The sequence below is a fragment of the Phaenicophaeus curvirostris genome, chromosome 6 (assembly GCF_032191515.1).
Source record: "Phaenicophaeus curvirostris isolate KB17595 chromosome 6, BPBGC_Pcur_1.0, whole genome shotgun sequence".
NCBI lineage: Eukaryota > Metazoa > Chordata > Aves > Cuculiformes > Cuculidae > Phaenicophaeus > Phaenicophaeus curvirostris.
The window spans coordinates 47,443,182-47,464,312 of NC_091397.1; the positions used below are offsets into that span (position 1 = coordinate 47,443,182).

At 41.0% G+C, this 21,131-nt stretch overlaps 1 protein-coding gene across 2 annotated transcripts in view; it reads left to right on the forward strand.

Annotated features, from left to right (window-relative positions):
• CMTM7 (CKLF like MARVEL transmembrane domain containing 7) overlaps window positions 1-18,252 on the forward strand; it is a 28,411-nt gene extending 10,159 nt beyond the window's left edge. For both annotated transcript variants that reach the window (XM_069860082.1, XM_069860083.1), the window contains 4 exons: window positions 12,349-12,522; window positions 15,480-15,578; window positions 16,577-16,658; window positions 17,003-18,252. In XM_069860082.1, the coding sequence (XP_069716183.1) occupies window positions 12,349-12,522; window positions 15,480-15,578; window positions 16,577-16,658; window positions 17,003-17,016 (369 nt within the window). In that variant the 3' untranslated portion in view covers window positions 17,017-18,252. The remainder of the gene's footprint in view (window positions 1-12,348; window positions 12,523-15,479; window positions 15,579-16,576; window positions 16,659-17,002) is intronic.
• The last annotated feature ends 2,879 nt before the right edge of the window (window positions 18,253-21,131 follow it).

Genomic DNA, 21,131 nt, shown 5'->3' on the forward strand with positions numbered 1-21,131 from the left:
CACCTGTTTTTTACCGATAAAAATTATGATGTGCTAGCACAGCTAACAGCACAGCCTTCATGGAAGTAAACAAGTCCTCTGCTTATTCAGGAGACCTTGTTGAAGGCTCCGTTGCCATGGCTAACAAAGCCTTTGCTGGAGACGACAGATACGAACTTTTAAACTGCTGTCTGTGCAACTGCCAGATGCTAGTGTGGTGTTCTCTGGGGCAGGGAGAGATATGACAGGTGCTAACTGAAGGTTTGAATCAGTCAAGCAGTAAAGGCCTCAGACAATGAGAAAGGGTTTTGTTGTGAGCAGCATGTGCAAGGGCAAGTGATGAACAGATTGCTTGCTGAGGCTGAGCAGGCATAGGCAGAGACTTCACTGAGCAGTTCGCAAGGTATTCCTTATCTCAGTAACTGCTTCCAGGAAGACGAGGTTTTATGTGCTTTTTTATTTTTTGTGCATTTAGATTGATGGGTTACTAGAATGATTGTTGCCATGGGTTACTGGTTTTGTGTTATATCGTGGAATCATAGATCCATAGAATGGTTTGGGTTGGAAGGGACCTTAAAGATCACGCAGTTCCAGCCCCCCTGCCAAGGGTAGGGACACCTTCCTCTAGATTAGGTTGCTTAAAGCCCGATCCAATCTGCCCTTGAACCCCTCCAGGGATACAGCATCCACGACTTCTCTGGGCAACCTGTTCCAGTACATCACTACCCTCACAATAACAAATTTCTTCCTAATATCTAACCTAAATCTCCCCACTTTCATCATAAAACCATTCCCCTTCATCCTGTCACTGCACTTCCTGATGAAGAGCCCCTCCCCAGCTTTACTTTAGGGCCCATTTATGTTCCTATTTATGTTTCTAGGAGCTGTATGCTTGTAGGTATGTATTTGATATCCAGGTCAAGGGGGAAACTTCGCAGCTTGCTGTGTGGAGTTTGTGGGTGTTTGTTAATAATAAATGCTCTGTACCCTGGGCTTCGAGCAGCCAGCCAGTCTGAGCCAGGCTTGGCTAGTCAGCCAATGTGGGCTCTTTCTCTGTAGGTGGTATTGCCATGCATGGTCGGTAAATCCATTTTTAGACAGCCATGAACTTTTAAGTGTAAGAGCTCTATAGCTCACAGGTGAGGATTAAGCTCTTTCTATATTGTATATTACTTATAATATGGGACTTTATTGACTATTTAAAGAGCAAACAGTGCAGGCAACGCAAACAATATGTACTGAGAATGGTTTAGAGCAGTGGTTTCAGAGGTGCCTTGCTCCTACAAGGAGTTCTTCACCCCCAGTTAGGAGGAATTATGTCAGATGAGGTCAGCAGTCTCCTGTCCCCCAGGGAGGGCTCCCTCTCCAGACAGAGTGTTGGTGAACTCTTGTTGAACAGCCTCAAAGGACAAAGTTCTCCAGCAATATTTGCATGCTTCAGGTATCTCTGTACCTCCATGAGATGTGTACACATCATTGCTGGATTACTTTCTGCCATCAAGAGCTACTTTTCTGCCATTCCTCAGCTCAAACCTCTTAATTATTAACTTCTACCAAACCCACTTCTGCTGGCCTACAGTTCTCTTCTCCCCCCAGCCATTTTCTTTTTCTTGCCTCAGAAGCACCTTGTGCGCTCCCGTTTCCGCAAACCTGCCCACACGGTGGATTGTCTTCTCCTGTCATTCTGTCTGTCTCTTGGGTTTACCAGGTTGAGAGAACAGTTAATGTGGCTCTCCAGGAGGATCTGGATGTCAGAAGTGCTTGCCTTGCAGAGAAGAGAAGTAACAATCACAGCTTGCTGTGTAATTTTTGAATCTGCAGAGATTTGGTTACATGTTTGGTTGCTGACACCAAATCCTCTACTTCTTACTAAGAGGACTCTGGATATTCAAGTCTCTTACAATGTTTTTTACTTCCTGTAATCTTTGGAGTTGTGATACAGGGATTCTCCCTACCATGCAAGATAGACGGTCTTCTACAGTGGAGTGAATTACAGGTGAAGCCACACATATGCATGCTTTTTACAGCAACCAGGTAGTATTTTTCTGAATCAGCAGTTGGCTTGGTGGTGTGAGGGACTGGTTTCTAACAAGCACAACAGCCAGTAACTTATCTGGGGGGAGGGCAGAGAATGCAGGGTGAGCCAGTCATTATATCTGTGCATTTACAGAGAAAACCAGTCACAGAGAACGTGTTCCTGCTTTTACATGAAACAGCATCATCTATGATTTGGGGGATTGTGGCTTGATTTGAGATGGGAGAGACCACCAGAGTGGCTGGACAGCCAACTATTACATGGGGGCTGTTGCTTGCACAGAGAAGTAATTCCTCATTAACAGATAGACAAGCTATGTGCTCACAAAGTGTAGGGGTTCTCCTGGCTTTATCCAGAGTAATACCTTTAGTCACTGCATGTGTCTAGAAAGACACAAGCACCTCTAAGAGTTAGAGGGAAAGCAGCTGTGTTTGCCAGAATTAATACCCTGTTAGGGCATTTGCTGTATTTCAAATTCTCTTCTTAAAGTTTGCAGACATGCTAAAAATACTGTTTTGCAATGAGTTTTATGTGTTTTGGGAATTGTTTTTGACTTGAATATGGCACTTGTGCAATGTTGCTCAATTATCACTTGCATTGCTGCAGTATTTTGAGTGTTGTGTGTGCATCTTTTATGTAGATTGGAAAAGCTTACTAATTATGCTTGTAGAGTTAAATGTTTTAGATTTAAGTTGATTTTTAAAACAAGTTTTTAATATTGGATTGGAGAGAAAAGAAATGAAATTATGAGGTTGATGGTAGTAAGAAACTTTTATTGTGGTTGATTTTTTTTTTATTTAATTCGCAGCCTGATGAGAATATAGCATATTCTTTGCCATATAGCTGTAAAGTCCTCAGCTTTCCGTTAATAATGTACAGGATTTTATGGTGTCTTGCAGTGTGGTGGGGTGGTAGTGGAGGCATCTGCAGGGATTGAGGCAGAGACCTAGTTGAGCTGGCAGTGCTGGGGTTGAAGCATTGCGTACACTGTGAGCAGTGGTAGGCAGGACTTAATTGTAGCCACTACTAAGACTTGCCTTTTTAACAATTGTGGCTAACATCCTGTAACAAGGGCTTTTTAACAAAATCATTCATAGGCTGGTTCTGTGCTTGCCACACATCCTTTTCTACCACTGAGGCCTGTGCCTGAGCAGATAGATAACTTCTTATTAACAGATAAAGAATACCACTTGCTTATACTTGGGATTGTCCTCTTATCTGAGTCGTAGAGGGTCTGAAGAAGATTATTTCGCCTTTTCTCACCCTCCCACCATTTTTATCTTCAGTAAGTATCCTATGGATGCTGGTGCACAAGAGAAGTCACTTATCAGAGGGCAGGCAGCCTCTTTATTTTAGCAAAGCAGCCAGACAAGAAGGAAATCTGCCCAGACGCAGGGGCTGAGAGATTGTTGTGCAACCAAAGACTGACTGCTTCACAGAACCATGCACTTTGAAGACAGCTGATTTCATATGACATTAGTGAAGTTTTTAATGGACTGGGGTTTTTATCTTTTTTCTAGTAGGGGTTTAGCTGTTACAGCTCACATTTCCAACCCACCCTGGAAGAAGAAAATCTCAATTACAGCAGCAAAGTTGGTGCTTAAATTAGCTGAACCGCTCTTGCATGAACTACAATTGTAACCTTGGCCTGCACTTCGCTCATCTTTCTGTTTTGGGAAGCTGTTAAAAAAAATAAATTGTTTTAGTCTGTCCAGAAATATGTACTTAATAATACATGGGGTGTTGCTTCACTGTGTTGAGATGTAATATTCGGAAATGTATGGTTGCAGTCAGTGACATGTTTCCAGGGCATGGTTATCCCAATTGGCTCGCTTAGGGATGGAAAATTCCACTTACTTATGTGGCTGGTGTCCCAAGCTGGAAACTTTGCCTTTTTTCGTTCAAATATGAAAAACATTTAGTTCTTATTATATTTTTTTTAAAAAAAGACTGTGATAAAACTGGATATGAGTCAGCAAGCTCTCCCTTGCTCCAGATCTGTAGACAATTTCTGTATTATTGCTTGCACTAGAACTTGGATAAGTTTTAGGAGAGTGCAAATCGACTAGTTTTTATCAATTTAAGGATAGTTCTCAGGGTCCTTCTCTTTTCAGATTCAGGAGGAGGGACCTTAAAGCAGTACAAAGGCTCATCAGTGCTCCAGCAAGTGCTGTGGAAAAGCTCTCTTCTCAGTGCTGTTTTACAGCGTCTAGGGAGGAAGGGGAAGGCACTGTTTTGATCTTCTGAAAGATTTAATTGTCAGAGAAGGGTGGAAAGGAAAAGAACTTTCAGGTATTGCCAACTAGCAATTGGAGCTTGTTAAACCAAAGCTGCTGCCTACAGTCTTTGTACAGGTGTAGTACTATGCTGAATCCTGTCCCCTGACCTTTTTCTTCTGACCATTTTTCCCTGAAACTAATTATTTGTAGTCAGTTAATTGCAATACATGTCCTGATTATGGGGGAAGATGATAACTAGGAAACATTAAAAGAGGGAATTACGGTGCGTTTGCTATTTTGGATGGGACAGAATAAGACATATCAGGGAGAAAAAATATGGAGTGTTATGTTGGGAAAGAAGAGGAAAGGAGAATAAAGACCAGAAAAAAAAAAAAAGGAAAGGAAACACTGGAGACAAAAAGTCATACTACGTCTTCTTATGAGACAGTGTAGCAGAGGGGAATATCATCAAGAAAGATAAGATAATATTCTGAGTAAAGCAAGAATGTGGTTGTACATTGCATGGCAAAACAATTCAATGAAAAGATAATGCAGTGCTGGGTGGATTATGCATGACAATGTGTGTGTCACACATTGGTAAATCTTTGAGATAAGAGTTATAGTGTTTCTCTAGAACAGGACATCTTGAGGCAATTTTGCTTCTTATCAGCACTTTCTTTCCTCCCTGCGGTTTAGCTGGAATTTCACATCTTAGTTCTATATAGAAAAAGAAAATTATTTTCCATAGTTAAAAGTTGCACAGTAAAACAGGAGTTTCAGGCTGTCAGTTTGGGATATAATCTTGAGATCTGCAAAACTCATGTTCAGTTCCTTTTTGCAATGAAGATTTTTAATATAATTCTTGGTACTTACACAGCATCTAGAATTCCCAGGCAAGGAGTAGGCCACCTGCACTGGGTTAACTCCAGTCAGCAGCCAAACACCCTCCCAGCCTCTCATTCCCGTCTCCTGCAGGGTGGGGAGAAAATAGAAGACCCATGAATTGAGATAATGATAGTTTCATAAGGAAAGCATAAGCTACATATGCAAGCAAAGCTAAAAGAGGAATTCATTTTCTACTCCCCATCCGCAGGCAGGTGTTTAGCCACGTTCTGGAAAGCAGGACCTCAGCATATGTGCTGGTTACTTAGGAAGACAGACACCATAATCTCTAACATTGTCTCTTATACCTTCTTTTTCTTGAGCTTTTAACGCTGAACATGACATCATATGGTCTGGAATAACCCTTTGGTCAGCTGGAGCCAGCTGTCCTGGCCGTATCCCTTCCCAATGTCTTGCCCACTTGCAAGCCTACTTTCTTTGGAGTGATGAGAAGGAGAAATAAAACCTTGCTGCTGTGCAGCATCAGCCAAAAGATGTGTTATCAACACTGTTTTAACCACAAATGGAAGCACCGTGCTAGACGAGGTGCTGTGAAGGCAGTGAAGTCTATCCCAACCATAGCCAGTACGTCACCACTGTGTGGGGTGTTGTACAGACACAGTGGGACAGTGGGAAAGAGTAACTCTTACTTCACAGTCATTAATAGAATTTTGAAAGAACAGCTGGTTGGACTCGATGATCTGGTGGGTCTCTTCCAACCTGGTGATTCTATGATTCTATGAATATGGGCAAGTGATAATGTGCGGTACAGAACAGTCAGGAATGGTCAAGAGGATGAATAGTAAAGTCGCCTTAGCATTAAAGATTATACTTCCACTTAGAAAAGTGTTTATTTACAGTGTCTTTTGCGTAGGGATTTCTTCGTAACACATGATAACAAAGTAAATAAGTGACAACCAGGAAATAAATACCAATTCCCATTTTACAGTGAGCTAAGACACTCATTTTCGTTTATCTTGTGTGGTGGAATGGCAACAGATCAACCAAAAAGCACAAAAAACAACTCCCAGAAGACCAAGCTTTTCCTACTGTTTTACTTGTTCTGTGGTTTCCTCCAAGGAGGAAACCACACATGTTTTCACCTGTACTTGTCTCTTACATCTGTGCTTTGCTTATTGTTGATTTGGGCTTTTTTCTCAGGGGTGGGGAGGTGGGTTGGTTTGTTTGGTTTTGTTTGGGTTTTTCTTTTATAGTCATCTGTTCTAATTCACACTATAAAGAAAAACAGACATCTTAACTTAGAGTCTTATTAGTGGTGCGCAAGGGTGCTCACTGCCTTATATTGAATATCTAAAGTGTTTTGAAGGTGAAGAACTTCAACACAATGCCTGCGAAATCTTTATTAGTCCTCATTAGGTGAATGGGGGAGCTGAAGCAGCGAAATACATAATTTACCCAAGTTCATACAGCAAGATAGTTACAAAACTGGAATCTGAATTTGAGAACCAGTGACATTGAATTCATCCTTTGTTGTGTCAGTGTTTGTGGAAATGCATCTTTAATGCTCAGAATATTAGGTTTTCCTTTACAGTAGGTTCTTGTCAATACTGGAGATCATGCTGGATTTATATTTGTCCAGGTAGCTGTGCCTGGGGAAAATTTAGTTCTCTCCAAATGTTAAAAGAGAAATTAAGTATTGGTAATAAAGCCAGAGGTTTATTCATTAGATCCATTAAAGCAAGACAGTAGGAAAAAAGGTCATACACAGCACTTGCACAGATTGATTCCCAGGTTATAAAATTGTTCTGTGGTCAGATAAACTGCAGTTTTCTATGGAATGATCAGAAAATGGTTAGTGCTGCCAGCTGGCCTGTGAGTACCTGGAGAATAAAACAAGTCCTTTCTCATGTTGTGGTTCCTTCGTTATTCTCAGGACACTAGTGAGGAAAATTGTATCTGTAATCTATTGAATGATGGCCATGCACTTCTGCCTGCCCCTTCCTTAGAGCAGGTGGTTCTCTGTTGATCTGCTTTGAACTTGCCAGCATGTTCCAGATTCTTCTAACCTTGCTGCTTTGATCCAGCACAACTATGTTGGTGAAGGGGAGTCTGGCCTATTAGTCTTGAGATACAGGCAGCTCTTAAAATCATAGAATAGTTTGTGTTGGAAGGGACCTTAAAGATCATCTAGTTTCAACCCCCCTGCCATGGGCAGGGACGTGTCCCACTAGATCAGGCTGCTCAAGACTCAAGGCCCCATCCAACCTGGCCTTGAACACCTCTTGGGCAGTTCCATGGTGGCCCATGTGAGGACTGGTGCTAAGGGACATGGTTTAGTGTTTGATGGGAATGGTTGGACTCGATGATCCGGTGGGTCTCTTCCAACCTGGTTATTCTATGATTCTATGATTCTATGACTGGAAACCACAAGATCTGGCCACCAGAGAGGCTGAGGATTGTGTTGCTGGCTTGCTCCTGGTCACAGCATCATGCCAACTCAAGTCCTGAGAAGCTAGGAAGTTTTGAGCTGAGCTTTCTCTGTAGGGTAGCTGGGCAGGATGACCTCCAGAAGACCCTTCCAACCTCAACCATTCTCTGAACCAGTGATCCTTGCTGTGAGCATGAGACGTAACTGGATTGCATTTACATTTCCCACATGTCACATGTTGTGCTGCTGCAGCCCCTCTCTCACCCCTCAGCCCTGGGTGCGACTGTTTGGCCTGGCACATTGGGCAAGTGGTGTCATAACGCAGGGAAAAAAGGATCTTGAGCCTTACCTTCATCACTTAAAGGCAGGAGCAGGGTGACACGTGGCTTTTCTTTGTTGTGGAGATTAGATCTCCCAGACCATGTCCCATCTGCTGTTAACTTCCTCGAAAGATCTGTGCTTATTCACCCTTTTTTTCAGGGACCATGAGTTGGATTTGAAGGAAAACTGTGTTAGGAAAGAGCAAATTATGTTTATTTTTGGTAGAGCTATGCTCGCTTTGAATCAGAATGGAGCTTATGCTCAGAAGCTTGTTAGTGCTATTCAAGAGCCAGCATTTTCCACAGGCGTGTTGCAGAGGATGTGGTTGCCTTGTCTCCAGCTCAAAACAGAGAAGAGAATGCAGCCTCTTACCATCTTTTGGTTTTGATCTCTAGTCTGTCTGGTAAGGTGTTGAGTGCCTCCTGGCAATTGCTGACTGCCTTTAGCTCATCTTGGCTTCCTGTGAGATAGTTCCTAAAACACACCAGTGTTCCTAAACACACTTCATTACTCACTTCAATTATCTGGTCTAATGGAAAGTCAGGAAGTGGATTAGTTTAAGTCAAGAAATTTCTGTGAAGCAGAGTAAAAATGGAACTTTATTTAAATCAAAAAATCCCTCCTTGGAGTTGATTGATGCACATGTTCTTTGTTTTCCTTTTCAGAAACCAGAAAGCACTTAAGTAGTACTGTCCTGCAATGAATCCCTCACTCCTTTTGTAATGCAGGTCTGAAACCTGGATGTATTTTGTGGAGCACATTGAAATCTTCTAATGAGACTGACCATCATTTAACCTGTACTTCTGGTCTGACTGGCTTGTTGGCTATGGGTTGCACATCTACTGCTCTCATAATCTGTGAAATATTGTATTGAAATGGAAATGGCAGTGACCTAATTTTTTTGTGCCTCTATTTTCAAGATATATTAACCTGCTCCTCTGAACACAGATGTATGAAGAACAGTCACGACATTTGATCATTTTAATGCTTTGCCATCCATTTCTCTTCTTTTCTCTCTGTGCCACAAGCTGAATTATAGATATGTGTTGAACTGTATCCCAGGCAGTTACATATTAATAATTTTGTCACTCAGTTTCAAGTTCTCAAGGGGAAAAAAATAGAGTTATCACTTGGTATATCATGATAAACTGATATCTGGGGAAGGAACTTAGATATTTATCACTTTAAAAGGACAGGTAATCTTGTGTGATTCTGTTTCCTGCCTTTTTTAGTATTTTTGTTCAATAGATGAGCTTTAAACTCTGACAGTACCTGTTAGCTATGCAGGCAATGCAGTGTGGCCAACACAGTATGGCTTTATATAAAGTTGTCAACACAGTCCCCTTTGCACTTGTCCTGTGAAACAGCATTACGTGTGATTAGATAACACTCTTCAGAGATTGCATGTAAATCTCATGTTGTGAAATCTGTGCTATCAAAGGAAATCTTTGAAAGAAATACCTCTTGCCATGCAGTGATTTCTTCCTCCCTGTGTGCTGAGGCAGATCTGAAACCAAAGAAGGGAGAATCTCTACTTATTGTTTTTGGAATTGTTTTAATTGTGAATTGAATTGAATTGAAATTTAATTGAAATGAAACGTGTGTTTGTTCAAATACACATTTCTACCCTGTTCTTAGGAGCTGAGCAGATTCTTCTCTGACTGGTTGGTACCTTGTATTTTCTTATTTCTGAGTCTAACACCTCAGATTATTTTTCTGACCTTGTCCTTGCATGGCTCACATTCTTCTCAATTTTTTATACCTCTTAAGTGAATACAACCCAAAAAAACATTTATGCTTCCATGAAGTTGAAAGAACCGGGTCTAGTTTAAACTAGAGGATTTTTTTACCAGTGTTTCTTATCATTTGTGGTTGTACTTCAAGGATCCAATCCTTCTTAGCCTTTGTACACAGTAAAAAAGTAGTTGAAGTTAGTGATTCAAGCATGAAATGAGCCAACAGACAGATTTTGTATTTCTGTGAATTAGCACTCCTCCTTGATTTGTACAGTGTAATTGAAACTGAGAACTGATTATTATGAAGGCATCTGAATTAAGGGAGACCTCTTTTAGACTTCGTTGGTTAGAGAGGTGTTTTCCTCATCTCACTTTTATCCAAGAGCTAGATTCAACATTTACTATTACTTCTTGTTGAGTCTTCTTGTAAAATGAAATTTAATTAAATTTAGTTTTGATTTTCTCATGAAAATAATACCTGCGTGTCTTGCATCTCTTCAAGTGTTCTCCTAGATTGTAGGGTAAATGACTTGCTGATCTTCTGATTGTTCAAGTTATTCAACAGCTAAGTCAGATGACTCTTTGCTCAACTGATGTAAGATTCAAGGAACCGAGAGGTATGTTTTGCAGCAGCCTGAGCCAGTATGGTTACTGGATGCTGCCATCCTGCCTGCTGAGTCCTTCCTATCCTTTCCCTTGTAGTCCTAGCTTCTCCCTCACACGTCCTGTCTCACCTGACCCTGCCTTGTGTGGTGGCAGAGTAAGAGTACAGCTATTTGGTTTTTTTAGTGGTTCAGTTTTCTGCTAGCTTAGTACATTGAGATGACTCCGCACAGATGAGTGGAGAAGACAGTGCATGACAGAGAACGAAATCAGGGTGGGAAGGAGAAGATAACAAAGACTGTGGACCCTCATGGAACCAGAGCTTAATGTAGACCTGTAGACATAGATTGGGCAAAACTATATTAAAATTATCTCAGAACTGGAGAACTGGGTAAGAAGTCTTTAAATGCTGAAGTGTGGAGAGCATTGCTTCATTGCCTTCCAAGAAATTTTTCTCAGAAAGCTCTGCCATGTACAGGATACAAGATTTCATGTATTTAGGATTTCCCAGTCGCTAAGCTGTGAGACCCAGAGCACCAATGTGATACAGACAGAAGTACTAAACATGCAGGATGCTGTTATGATGCTACACTCCCAAACCACAGAGCAGGAACATACTTGGGGATAAAGGGCCTGAGCGGTATCATGCATTTTCAAAGGCATGTGTGACCTTCATTCTTGAGAAGCATTGAGCAGGATGTAGTCCTGCAAAGTTCTATCTTCCCTACTCTGTATCTGTTCCAAAGGTGGGAGGAGATATAGGCATATTCTAGTGCAGAAGCCTCCTACTGGCTTGGACTAAGCATCATTTGCAATGCTAATATCAACCACTTGGACGACCACAGTACAAAAAACATGCAGGTGGTCCAAATATCACAACAGCTTAGCCACTTGTGTGGGGAAGGATCCTGCATCATTGACTTTTCTCTTTGGAGCCACCTTTTTGAGTCTGTTCACTACCACAACATTGATGTGGCCGTTTGGATAGAGTGTGGCCAAGATGGCAAGTTCTTGTGAGCTTCTTGTCATGTTGTTATGTGTGTAAAGAGCTTGTAGTTGCCCTTGAGGATGCAAATGTTTAGCCAGCAGGTGAAACTCAGTTAAAATTAGAGCAGAGGGAATCTAAGCTATGTTGTTTGGGTGTTGGGTCTTTTTTCCCCTTTTAATCTTAAGGAAATTATTCTAATAATTGATGATGTTGGTTAGGAGTTTGGAAGATGAGTGTGCAGGAAAGGATTGTGCAGTCTTGAAGTGTTGGCTTCCTCAGATAGTTTTTAATGTCTTGGAGAAATACTTAAAATGTGAATCATTACTGCTCCTGGCTGATTTTGGATCAACTGAAAAATACAGTGACTGAAAGCATGCATTGACGAAGTCTGTAATATCCTTTGTAGATTTATCACCCAGGCTAGCTGGCCTTGTAGAAGCAGCAAGATTAGTAAAATAAAGAAATAGCTTTAGATTTAAAAGTAAAATAGCTTTTGTCCTTTGCAAGCCTACATCTGAAAGAAGTTTACAGTAATGCTTTATAGTTTTATGTGACAATGTTAACATATTAAAACTTTGTAACTATTGTATTAGGAGTGGTGTGAATTAATCAATTCCTCCAAATGTTTATATTATTTGTTATGATGCTACCTTATTGTCAGATAATACTCCTGCCCTGTAGATGGTAGAAAATGAAGGGTAAAACTGTTAGCTCAGTTTCAGCCTAGTCCTCCAATTTTGCATGTGAGAAATTTCACTAAATGGAAGTAAAGGTGCATGTGATCACAGGCACCTTCATTTTTACAGCTCTCAGTGTTTTCCTTTGGAAAGTCCATGGGGTTTAAATGCTTCAGTCAGTGGTGCAGCTTCAGGCCTTCAATGCCTCTTCACTGTTTGAGACCTCTTGTATTGTACATAGAGACTTCTTCAGGTTGGATTCTTCAGGCTGAAACTGCTGCTTTCTACTTGCCAGGCAGCTCTTTCCACACTCTTAATGGTTGTTTTAGCTCATTTAAGAGCAAATTTTAAAACATTGTTGCCATGCTTGTTACTTTATCCTCCATTTTATTAGGACTATCCAATTTACACAAGATGGTTGTCTTCTATTTCTAAGTACTGTTTTGTTGTGCTTAAAATCATCTCCACAGTCCTCTGAGCACCATTGTAAGTATCTTTAATGTGCCTTTTGTCTTTCAGATCGCACTGCTGGTTGGATTCATAAGTGTAAATAATTCCCCATGGACTAACTACAGTGCATACAGCTACTTCCAGATTGTCACTATGTGCGACTTGGTTATGATTTTGTTCTTTTACATTATCCACATTTTCAGAGTCTACAGGAAGCTCACTTGCGTTAGCTGGCCACTTGCGGTAAGCCTTTTAGATAGCCTGGGTTCCTTGCCTCTCTTGTGAGTTCGTGTCTCGATTACTTAGTCCATTTTCTTGTGCTATCACACAATGATAGACTGTCTTTCCCATAACTCTTTTTTTGCTTTGTAAACAATTACTTTTTTTTTGCTTTTGTTATTAGTATTCAGTTCAGCAGATGTTTTTTACCTGATTTAGGTCTGATCCTGCCCTCCTTTACATATAAATCTTTAGATATAAATCCAGATTTAATACATGGAAGACAATAGTGTTATTCTGAGACAACTGAAAAAAAGCTACTGATTATCAGACTTCAACACATGGGTCATAGCTCAGGTTGTTTATAGCAGTTAAGGTATTGCTAAAGTACTGAATCATAGCATTAGAATTCATGTTCTATATCCTGTCCCAAAATAAAGTCTACGAGTGCTATTTAAGTCAAATGTGTCTTTTTTTGGTACGGTTTTAGGTAACTTAAACAATAGCAAGGAAAAAGAGCCTCAGCCTGATTGCCATAGCCTGGCCATTCCTAGGTTATCCTGCAGGATGTTCCTGTCTCATTCCCACATTTCCTCTCCACATCCATCTCTCATATAGTAGAAGAGAACTAGCAAGCAGCACAGAAAATGTGAGACCTGAACTTCCTCAGTAGCTTTGGGTCAGGTCAGCTAACAGTAGTGTCCTAGCGTGGGATGGCAAATTTTGATAACCTCTTAGAACATGTCTCCTTCACACATAGTCACATGTTAGTTCCACAGAGGCAGGACCAAAGGGATTGGAAAGCCAGCTGGAGAGATACAGAGGAATTTTGAAATCCAAGAGGTCCTTAGATGCCATTTAATGGAAGCTGTGTAAGTAGTTTACAGATCTAAGATGACAGTTTGTCCATCCATCTAGTTCTAACCAGAAAGAAAAATTTAGTTTTCCTTTTCTTTTTAGCTGAAGAATATGCTTAGACTTGCACATCTTTTTATTTTTTCAAATGTATATCACCACTATGTGTCTCTAGAAAGTAATTCTTTATCTAGAGATAAAACAGGTGCACAGATTGAAATAAGCTAATAAATGACAGCTTAACAAAGCAGCATTTAATATATGCGTTCCTGTAACAAGACTATGCCATTTTGATCTCTGCATAGGCTAATTTTGGTGTTTGTTGTGCAGTTAATCATTCCTGAATGCTTCAGAGTCACTAATTTAAGGCACTGCAGTTCGTTGCTGCGCAGCTTCAGATAGCTTTGTGGAAGGTGATGCTTGAACATTGCTGCTCTTTTACAACCAACCTCCTTTTTAGTTATGTATTTAAGTATCTTTAGAACAGAATAGGAAGACCCGTAAGGGACATTGGGAAACTACAGCTAGTGTTTGGCTGAGTCTCCTGGCAGGATCTCTGCATTGCAGTCAGGGGTGTGATTTCCAGTCAGGAAAGTCACCGTGGTTCAAGAGGTTGTTCAGCACTGGCACCTTTTAAAGCAGAGAAATATTTCTTCAGAGGGGCATTCTCCCAGCCCTGCTAGAGGTTAGTTCTCCACCTGATTTAGCCTTTGATGATTCTTTTGCACCTTTTCCCGTCCTTCAGAATCCTCTAAAGTAGTGCCCTGTGTACACTGCTTTATTTGGTGTCTCTAAGGAGGCAATGATGTACCTAATTTGCTTGCTGCATCGTGGATTAGCCAGAGAAGCTTCCTTATAGAAGTAATTTATTCTAGCAAAAGTAAGCGTCAAGAATTTGATTACCTGAAACAAGATTACAAATGAGAAAAGTAAGTCACAGTCTCAGAGCCTACTTTAAGGTAAAGATCCTCCTCAGCTGTTCATAAACACCTGAGCAGAGGTAAACTGTGGTGTGGTGTGGTAGGGTATGATAGACTATTTCTCTTCAGGGATTTCCTTGAACGATTTCATTTTGGGATTATATTCTTTCTCCTTCAGTTTGAGACAGACTCTCACCTTTCCCTTATACATGGCATTTGCGTGGCTCATGCTAGTGCTGCAACACAGATAAAGTAAGCAGATGCCCTCCTGCCCACCCCACCATGCAAAAGAAACAGCCCATGGCAGAGGGTTAGAAATAGATGGTCTTTAAGGTCCATTACAACCCAAACCATTCTATGAGTCTATGTTCAGTCTGCAAACACACATACTGGTTACCATAAGCTTCATGAGGATTCAAAATCTAAATCCACAGACAACCCCTGCTTATAACAAGGTAAAATTGATTCTTGGACAGATGGATACTCATTAAGCTAGAGAAGAGCTTAAATGCAGTGCCTCATTGTGCTCTCAGAAAAAAACCATGGCATTGTGTTTTACTGCAGGACAGCTGCAGCCATACTTATGGCTTAGAAGCTGGGCTGTTGGTTATGAGTGGCTGCGTAGCTGTACTTTTGATGGTTTCCCTCCTGTTTCCACTCTCGGTTGATGTAGGTTGTCAGTAAATCCAGCAGTAGATCCACTGCTTACTTGCTAAGATGATCAGAGGTAGGAAGATTCCATTTTCCTCTTACACTATTTGCTGCTATATATTACTATTTCATAGAAGCTAAAGAAATATGCCCTTGAGGCTTTTTTCTTCCTCCAGAACTGTGTCTTGGAGTAAGGTGCGTTCCTGATGCAGTAAAGATAGATGCTTCACCCTCAATAACGTATCATGTAGAATTGAAAGGATTGCATCCATACCCAGTAAGCAGATCTTGTTCCAGTGACACTAGTAAACCTGAAGATTGGCCTCCCCTCTCTTTTTAGGAGTGGTATGGTACAAAACTCACTCACAAGGTGAGGATTTTTTCCTCTTTTTTCTTTTTTTTAGGTTTTTTTAAACTTTTAAATTTTTATTTTCTTTTGACTGGTGTTTTGTCCTCTGGGTTTGAGTAACTGCTAACTTATTTTCATTCTGAGGCATATTGAAATACTTTTCTGATAAGTTTCCCTTCTGATGCAGACTGTGCTTGTCTTTACAGGAGTTTCTTCATTATTTAATCGGTACAATTCTGCTTCTCATTGCATCAATTGTAGCAGCATCCAAGAGTTACAATTTGACAGGACTTGTGGCTGGAGCGGTAAGACTGTGTTTATTAGTCTTGACACTTGTAAATTGCAATCAATATTAAGTAGAGTGTTGGAAATCTATTACTTGTAATTTTATTTCTTACAGACTTGTCTTGTTTGCGTGAACTACCTTCTAGCTTGTGTCAGTGAACTTTCTGTAACACAATGCCAACAAAAATATTTTTTGTAATGAGACTGCAGACTCACCACTAAAGTGGGTATTTGTCCTGTCAGAGAGTGGAAGCCAAAGGCTCCTGCTTTAGCTCATAGGAAATAACATGTTTAGGGGAAGAATTAAGAATTAAGAATTTTGACAAATGGCTGTTGTAGCAGCTAGAATTTACCAAAAGGATTTCACTCCAGTCTTCGGCTTTTGATGCCTCCTGCTCCTGAACAGAGCCCTGTTCAAGATAATTTCTCCTGAGCTAAAACCTACTGGGGTCCTGGACTTCAAGGTGTTCTCTGCCTCTGTTGGCTGGAGACCTTTATGGAGACAGGCATGACTTCTGAGTGTGAGCAACACTATTTTCACAGCAGCAGGACCTGAAATACAGCTCCTCCAGAGTAAAGAATTGCTTGCAGAAACTTAGTCCTGATGCTGCAGAAGACTTACCTGACTTGTTTATTTGGCAGATGGTAGGGAAAGACTTGTTTTAATGGGGCGGCAAGAGAGCAGTAATCAGAGGTGTTAGGAAAGGTCTTTATCGCAGAACCCTTGTGAGAAGTCTAGGGGGCGAGACTCTATGCTGCTGTCCAGCTTTTTCTCCCTCCTTGCATATGATTCTCAGTTTACCTTTCAGCCACTGTTGTGGCAAGACATAAATTGCCAATAAACTAAGGAAACTTTTTCTTTTAGTATATTGGCAGAATTGAGTAAAAAAATCTTTTTTTGGGGTCTGTTAATGCCATAAAATGTGTTGCTGAATATACAAGAGCATCCATACATTCATGGAACATGTGTCATCTAGTGTTCTGTAAGTATTTGTGGTTTGTTTGTTTTCTCATCCAGACTTTCGGGTTCCTAGCTACGATCCTTTGTGTTTTAAGCATGTGGTCCTCTTACAAGGTTTCTTGCGTCACGCAGTCCACAAGTAAGTATCATGCTTAGTAACTGCCAGAACGCTTCCCAAAATGAATATTTATGTTTTCTGCCACAGGGCAGTGTCTACCTAGGTTTATTAACCTCCTGTTTCTTGTTGCTCAAAATTGCTCACAAAGTAATAATTCCACTTTTTCTGTCAACACAGGCCTATCACAGGTACTCACAGCTGTTAACAACTAATTACAAGAGAAAAATAACTTGCTTTTATCAAGTAGTGAATGTATCAGTGCTTTCCCTTCTCCCTCCCCTACCTCCTACCATCCTGTGTGTTCCTTAATCAAGTCGATGAATTTGTTTATGGCAACACGAGTGACTCTATCTTCCTTTTCAAAGATGCATCTGTATGACTCCTTCATCTCTGCAAGACGTCTGCCTTACAAAATAGGATACCAAAGATGAGCATCCACTACTGAGGAGAGAGCATGGGTATTTTGTTACTAGCCTGGACAGCCAGCAGCTTTTGAAGATCTTCTTGAATGCCTATGCAAAACAATGTTGAACCAAAGTTATTTTGCCCCCCTCTGCCCAAAGAATTTTATAGCAGAGAACCTGATTTTTATGAGCTTTACAGAGAAAGACAACTTCTATCTCACAAGTTATTATTTGCAATAAGCGCATTTAAAACTTATTCGGAGAATCGTTTGGTTCTCCTTTCACTGGGATGGAAAAATTGCTTCTGATTTCCTCCATCTGTTTACAAAAGGGAAATCCTGCAAATTTCTACATGATTCTTAACTTCCAAGGATGATCTATTCAACAAAGGAACTGTTACAAACTGATTTGTGCCTGGATAAGCTGACTCAAGTCTTTGTTACCTCTTTCTATCAGAACCATGGACTTCTTCTAACATCACATCAGCCAGCATCAAAAATTATGAACTTGAATACACCACTGCAAGCACTCCCTGTTAGCCTGAACAGGACACGAAGACTCGGGTTTTTTCTCCATTAAGTTTTAAAGGTTATTAACAGTCAAAGATTATTCTTAAAATTTCCTTCTGCCAAATACAGCAAAATATATACCCAAGAACTTGTGTTTGTTGTTTTGTGGGATCTTTTTTCTCCCTTTTCACAAATACTAATTTGTAAAATGGGTATTTGTAGACCCTGTTCTGTAGAAAGAGTCTATGCGTTTCCTGTAAATTACTCTCTTTGCAGTCTGACAGTGTTTATGGAAAGCCCATTGTGAATGGAGCAGTGAGATTCCTTCTCTTTCTTACACGGGGTTTGTTCCTTGCTCTGCCTCTTGGAATCCATGCTTGTGGAGATTCTGCCCGGAGCCTGGACAGGAAGAACAGTTCAGTTTTGTCCCGCCGGGTCTTGTCGTGAAGTTCTATGTAACAGCAAGACTGAATCAATGCCTTCTTGGCACCTTTTTCTTTCTCTCTTTTGCAGTCCATCTCTGGTAAGCTAGAAATTCTTTGCAGGGAAAAAAGAGAAGCACAGGGCACTCCTCTTTACTGCTTCCCCTTTCATGTCTAGCTGTGAAGTACAACTTGTGCTTATAAGTTGGTCTTTTCTGTTGGGACAATTGCATGAACGAACAGCAGGTTTCAGCAAAAAGTAGGATTTATGCAGGTCAAATCTGGAGGAAAAAAAGCATTTTCTGGCCTGCTGTGCCATTTTCTATTTGTCTAAAACTCTGATCAATACTGTTAAATGACTTAATGGTTCTTTCAGAAGATTCTCTGTGCCTCATAGTAGGTCATCATACGTTGCCATTGGTTGCCACCTTATTTTTTTCTCTCATCCTAATATATGTGTCTTTACTTTGATTTATTTTTTCACTCTTTTACAAGAGAAATTGGCCAACTGCTCTAGGTAGCAAAAATTTTGAGTAAGTAAATGAAAATAACAAAGCAGATAACCTGGAAAGGTAGAAATCCCCCTCGTCATGGTGCACAGGTTCTGTGATTATTCATGCTGTTCCTTTTCATAAGTGTCCTATTTACAGCAACAGAGAGCAAAAAAGAATTCAAAAGCACAAAAATCTGCTGTTTGTGGACGAAGATGCATATATTCACCCCAAGATAAACTGCTTTGACATTCATATAGAGGATTATTTAAATAGAACTATATAACAGGCAATTATAATGTTGTTAATTTAATATTGACTATATCTTATTACTTTAGAATGCCCAACTTTGGCCTGCTTTTCTGCCCCGTACCTTCTGATGACATATTTCTTGTTTGGTCAGAAATGGGTTGCTTTTTTCTTTTTAACAGCCTGAATTGATCATGCCTCAAGGGCTCTCTGGCTTGAGAGAGCAGACATTGTCAGCCAAAAATCCACTGTTAACAAGAGTCAATGACAGTTTAGGCTTCCTTGCCCTGCCAGCGCAGGACCAGATCAAAGGACATAAATGACGAGAGACTTCATTCTGGGCACTTGGAGTGAAAATACCTGCAAAAGAAGGTACACACACAGTGGGGTGCTTGATCACCAGTTCTCCTGCCAAGACTGGCATAACTACGGATTTTGGAAACCAACATACTGACTTTAACTGGGGCTGACATTTTAGGTATTTAAGGGTACAACCTCTTCTGTTCCCCCAAAGGAAAGAGAAGTGCTCTATTTCTCCTTCACCTCCTGAGATATCACCTCAGATAGATGGTAGGCACCTTCCTACAAGCTGTAGCCCTTCTTGCCAATCCTGTAGGAAACTAATGTTCTGCTGCACTCAGTGTGAATGCAGCTGAGCTCTTTAGCGCTGCAGTGGCAGGAGGGAAAAGCACCTGCTAAGGATTGGAGCTGGAGCCTGAGCTTGCTCTGAAGAAAAGGCTCTTTCGACTCTGCTGGAATCATGTCCCTTCTCCTGGCACTACACTAGCATCTTTTTTTGCAGCCTCCCATGACACTTGTCACCATGTGGGGGAAAATAACCAACATTAGGAGGAATTTCATGCAGTCTGATAACCGTAAGAATTATGTTGTGACGGTACTAGGTCCATAGACCCACCAGATGCTCTTAATGTGGGATGCTTTCAGGCTGGAAAACTGACACCTCTGCTGCCAAAGCTTCCTTGCTTCCCCCAAATCCTCCTTGTGAAACAAGTCTACCAAGAAAAGCACAGGTTTTGCTGGTGCCACCAACTCTACCAGAGGTCTCTGAATGACAGCTCTGTCTGGCAGGGACTTTGGCACCTCACTACTGTAGCTCTGCCAGCAAAAGTGTTTTAAGTCTATTTCAGTGTCAACCTGGTTCTGAAAGCTCCATCTGTCTGCAACTCTGTCAAATATGGGATTCCAGTTGTTTTAAAAATAAACTACATTCACTCTTTGGATGATATAATGGCTTTGAGAATCAGATTGTCGTTTTGCTTGTTTTCTTCCTTCCTCTACAAAAGCGGTTACTTTCTCTCTGGGGAGTGTCAGAATATGTCCTGTAACTGCAGGACAAGAGGTAGGAGAACAGAAAAAGCTGTTTGCTTGCCCTTGTGTGTGGCTGTGCTGGTCTCTGATCATATTATCCAAAAGTCATCTGTCCTTTTCAGCTCCAGGATAAGTGTAGAATGTCCTTTGAGTCAACACAGGTAGAGTTTGGGGCTCAGTTTTACTGAAAATCAAAATGGAAATGTTAGGACAAGAAAATAGATACAAACTGTTTCATATTGCAGAAAAAAACCCTGATGTTTGAGCTCTGGCCTTGAAATAAGTTAGAGAGTGAATAGTGCTTTTGTCAGGTAGAAACTGGTAGAAACAAGGTGAGAGAGGGAAATGAAACTTTTTTTTAAAAAAGAGCAAGGGTGACTTTGAAAAGCTTGAGGACCATGATGCTGGATGAAGACACTGCAGGCTATGTGACGGCTTGCACACTTTTTCTGTTGCTCTGAAATGGTTGTGTTCTGCATTGTGTGAACTGTGAAGGAAGGGGTTTCTTGCTTCTAAAAGGCTTTGGGAACAAATCACTGGGCGGAGTATGGAGGGACTGGCAGGACTGTAGGATAATGACAACTTACTTTTATGGTTTTAATGAAATGTATGTTGGGAGGAAGCATTGAGTGGTGCTCCAGGGAAGAGGACTGGGAGCTTATTAGTGTGAAAAAAGAGAAGGGCACAAGGAAAAGCCAGCTGTAAACATTAGTAGAAAGCTTATGAGGGGAGGAACTAATAGGAGCATATTATGCACTAATAGAAATGCAGGCAGGTATCAACAGTTTCTGGCGGTGTCAGTACTTAAAGGGCAGGCATGCCTGGAGTGATAGAAAAGTCTCTTCGTTCTGCTTGCCTGCTGTGTGTACTTCACACCCTGCATCTGGGATTTTCATGTTCCACTAAAGCTGTGAGAGGATGCACTACACCTGACCCAGAAGCCGCGGAACATGGCATCCAGCTGCCAAATGTTCTGCCCTGTTTGACTTAAAATTGCTCAGGGCTCCACTGTTCTTAGAGACAGCATGGAGCAGAACACGGCTGCTGAGCCGGAGAGGTTGGGTGCTGGCCGGAGACCTTGGCTAGGTGC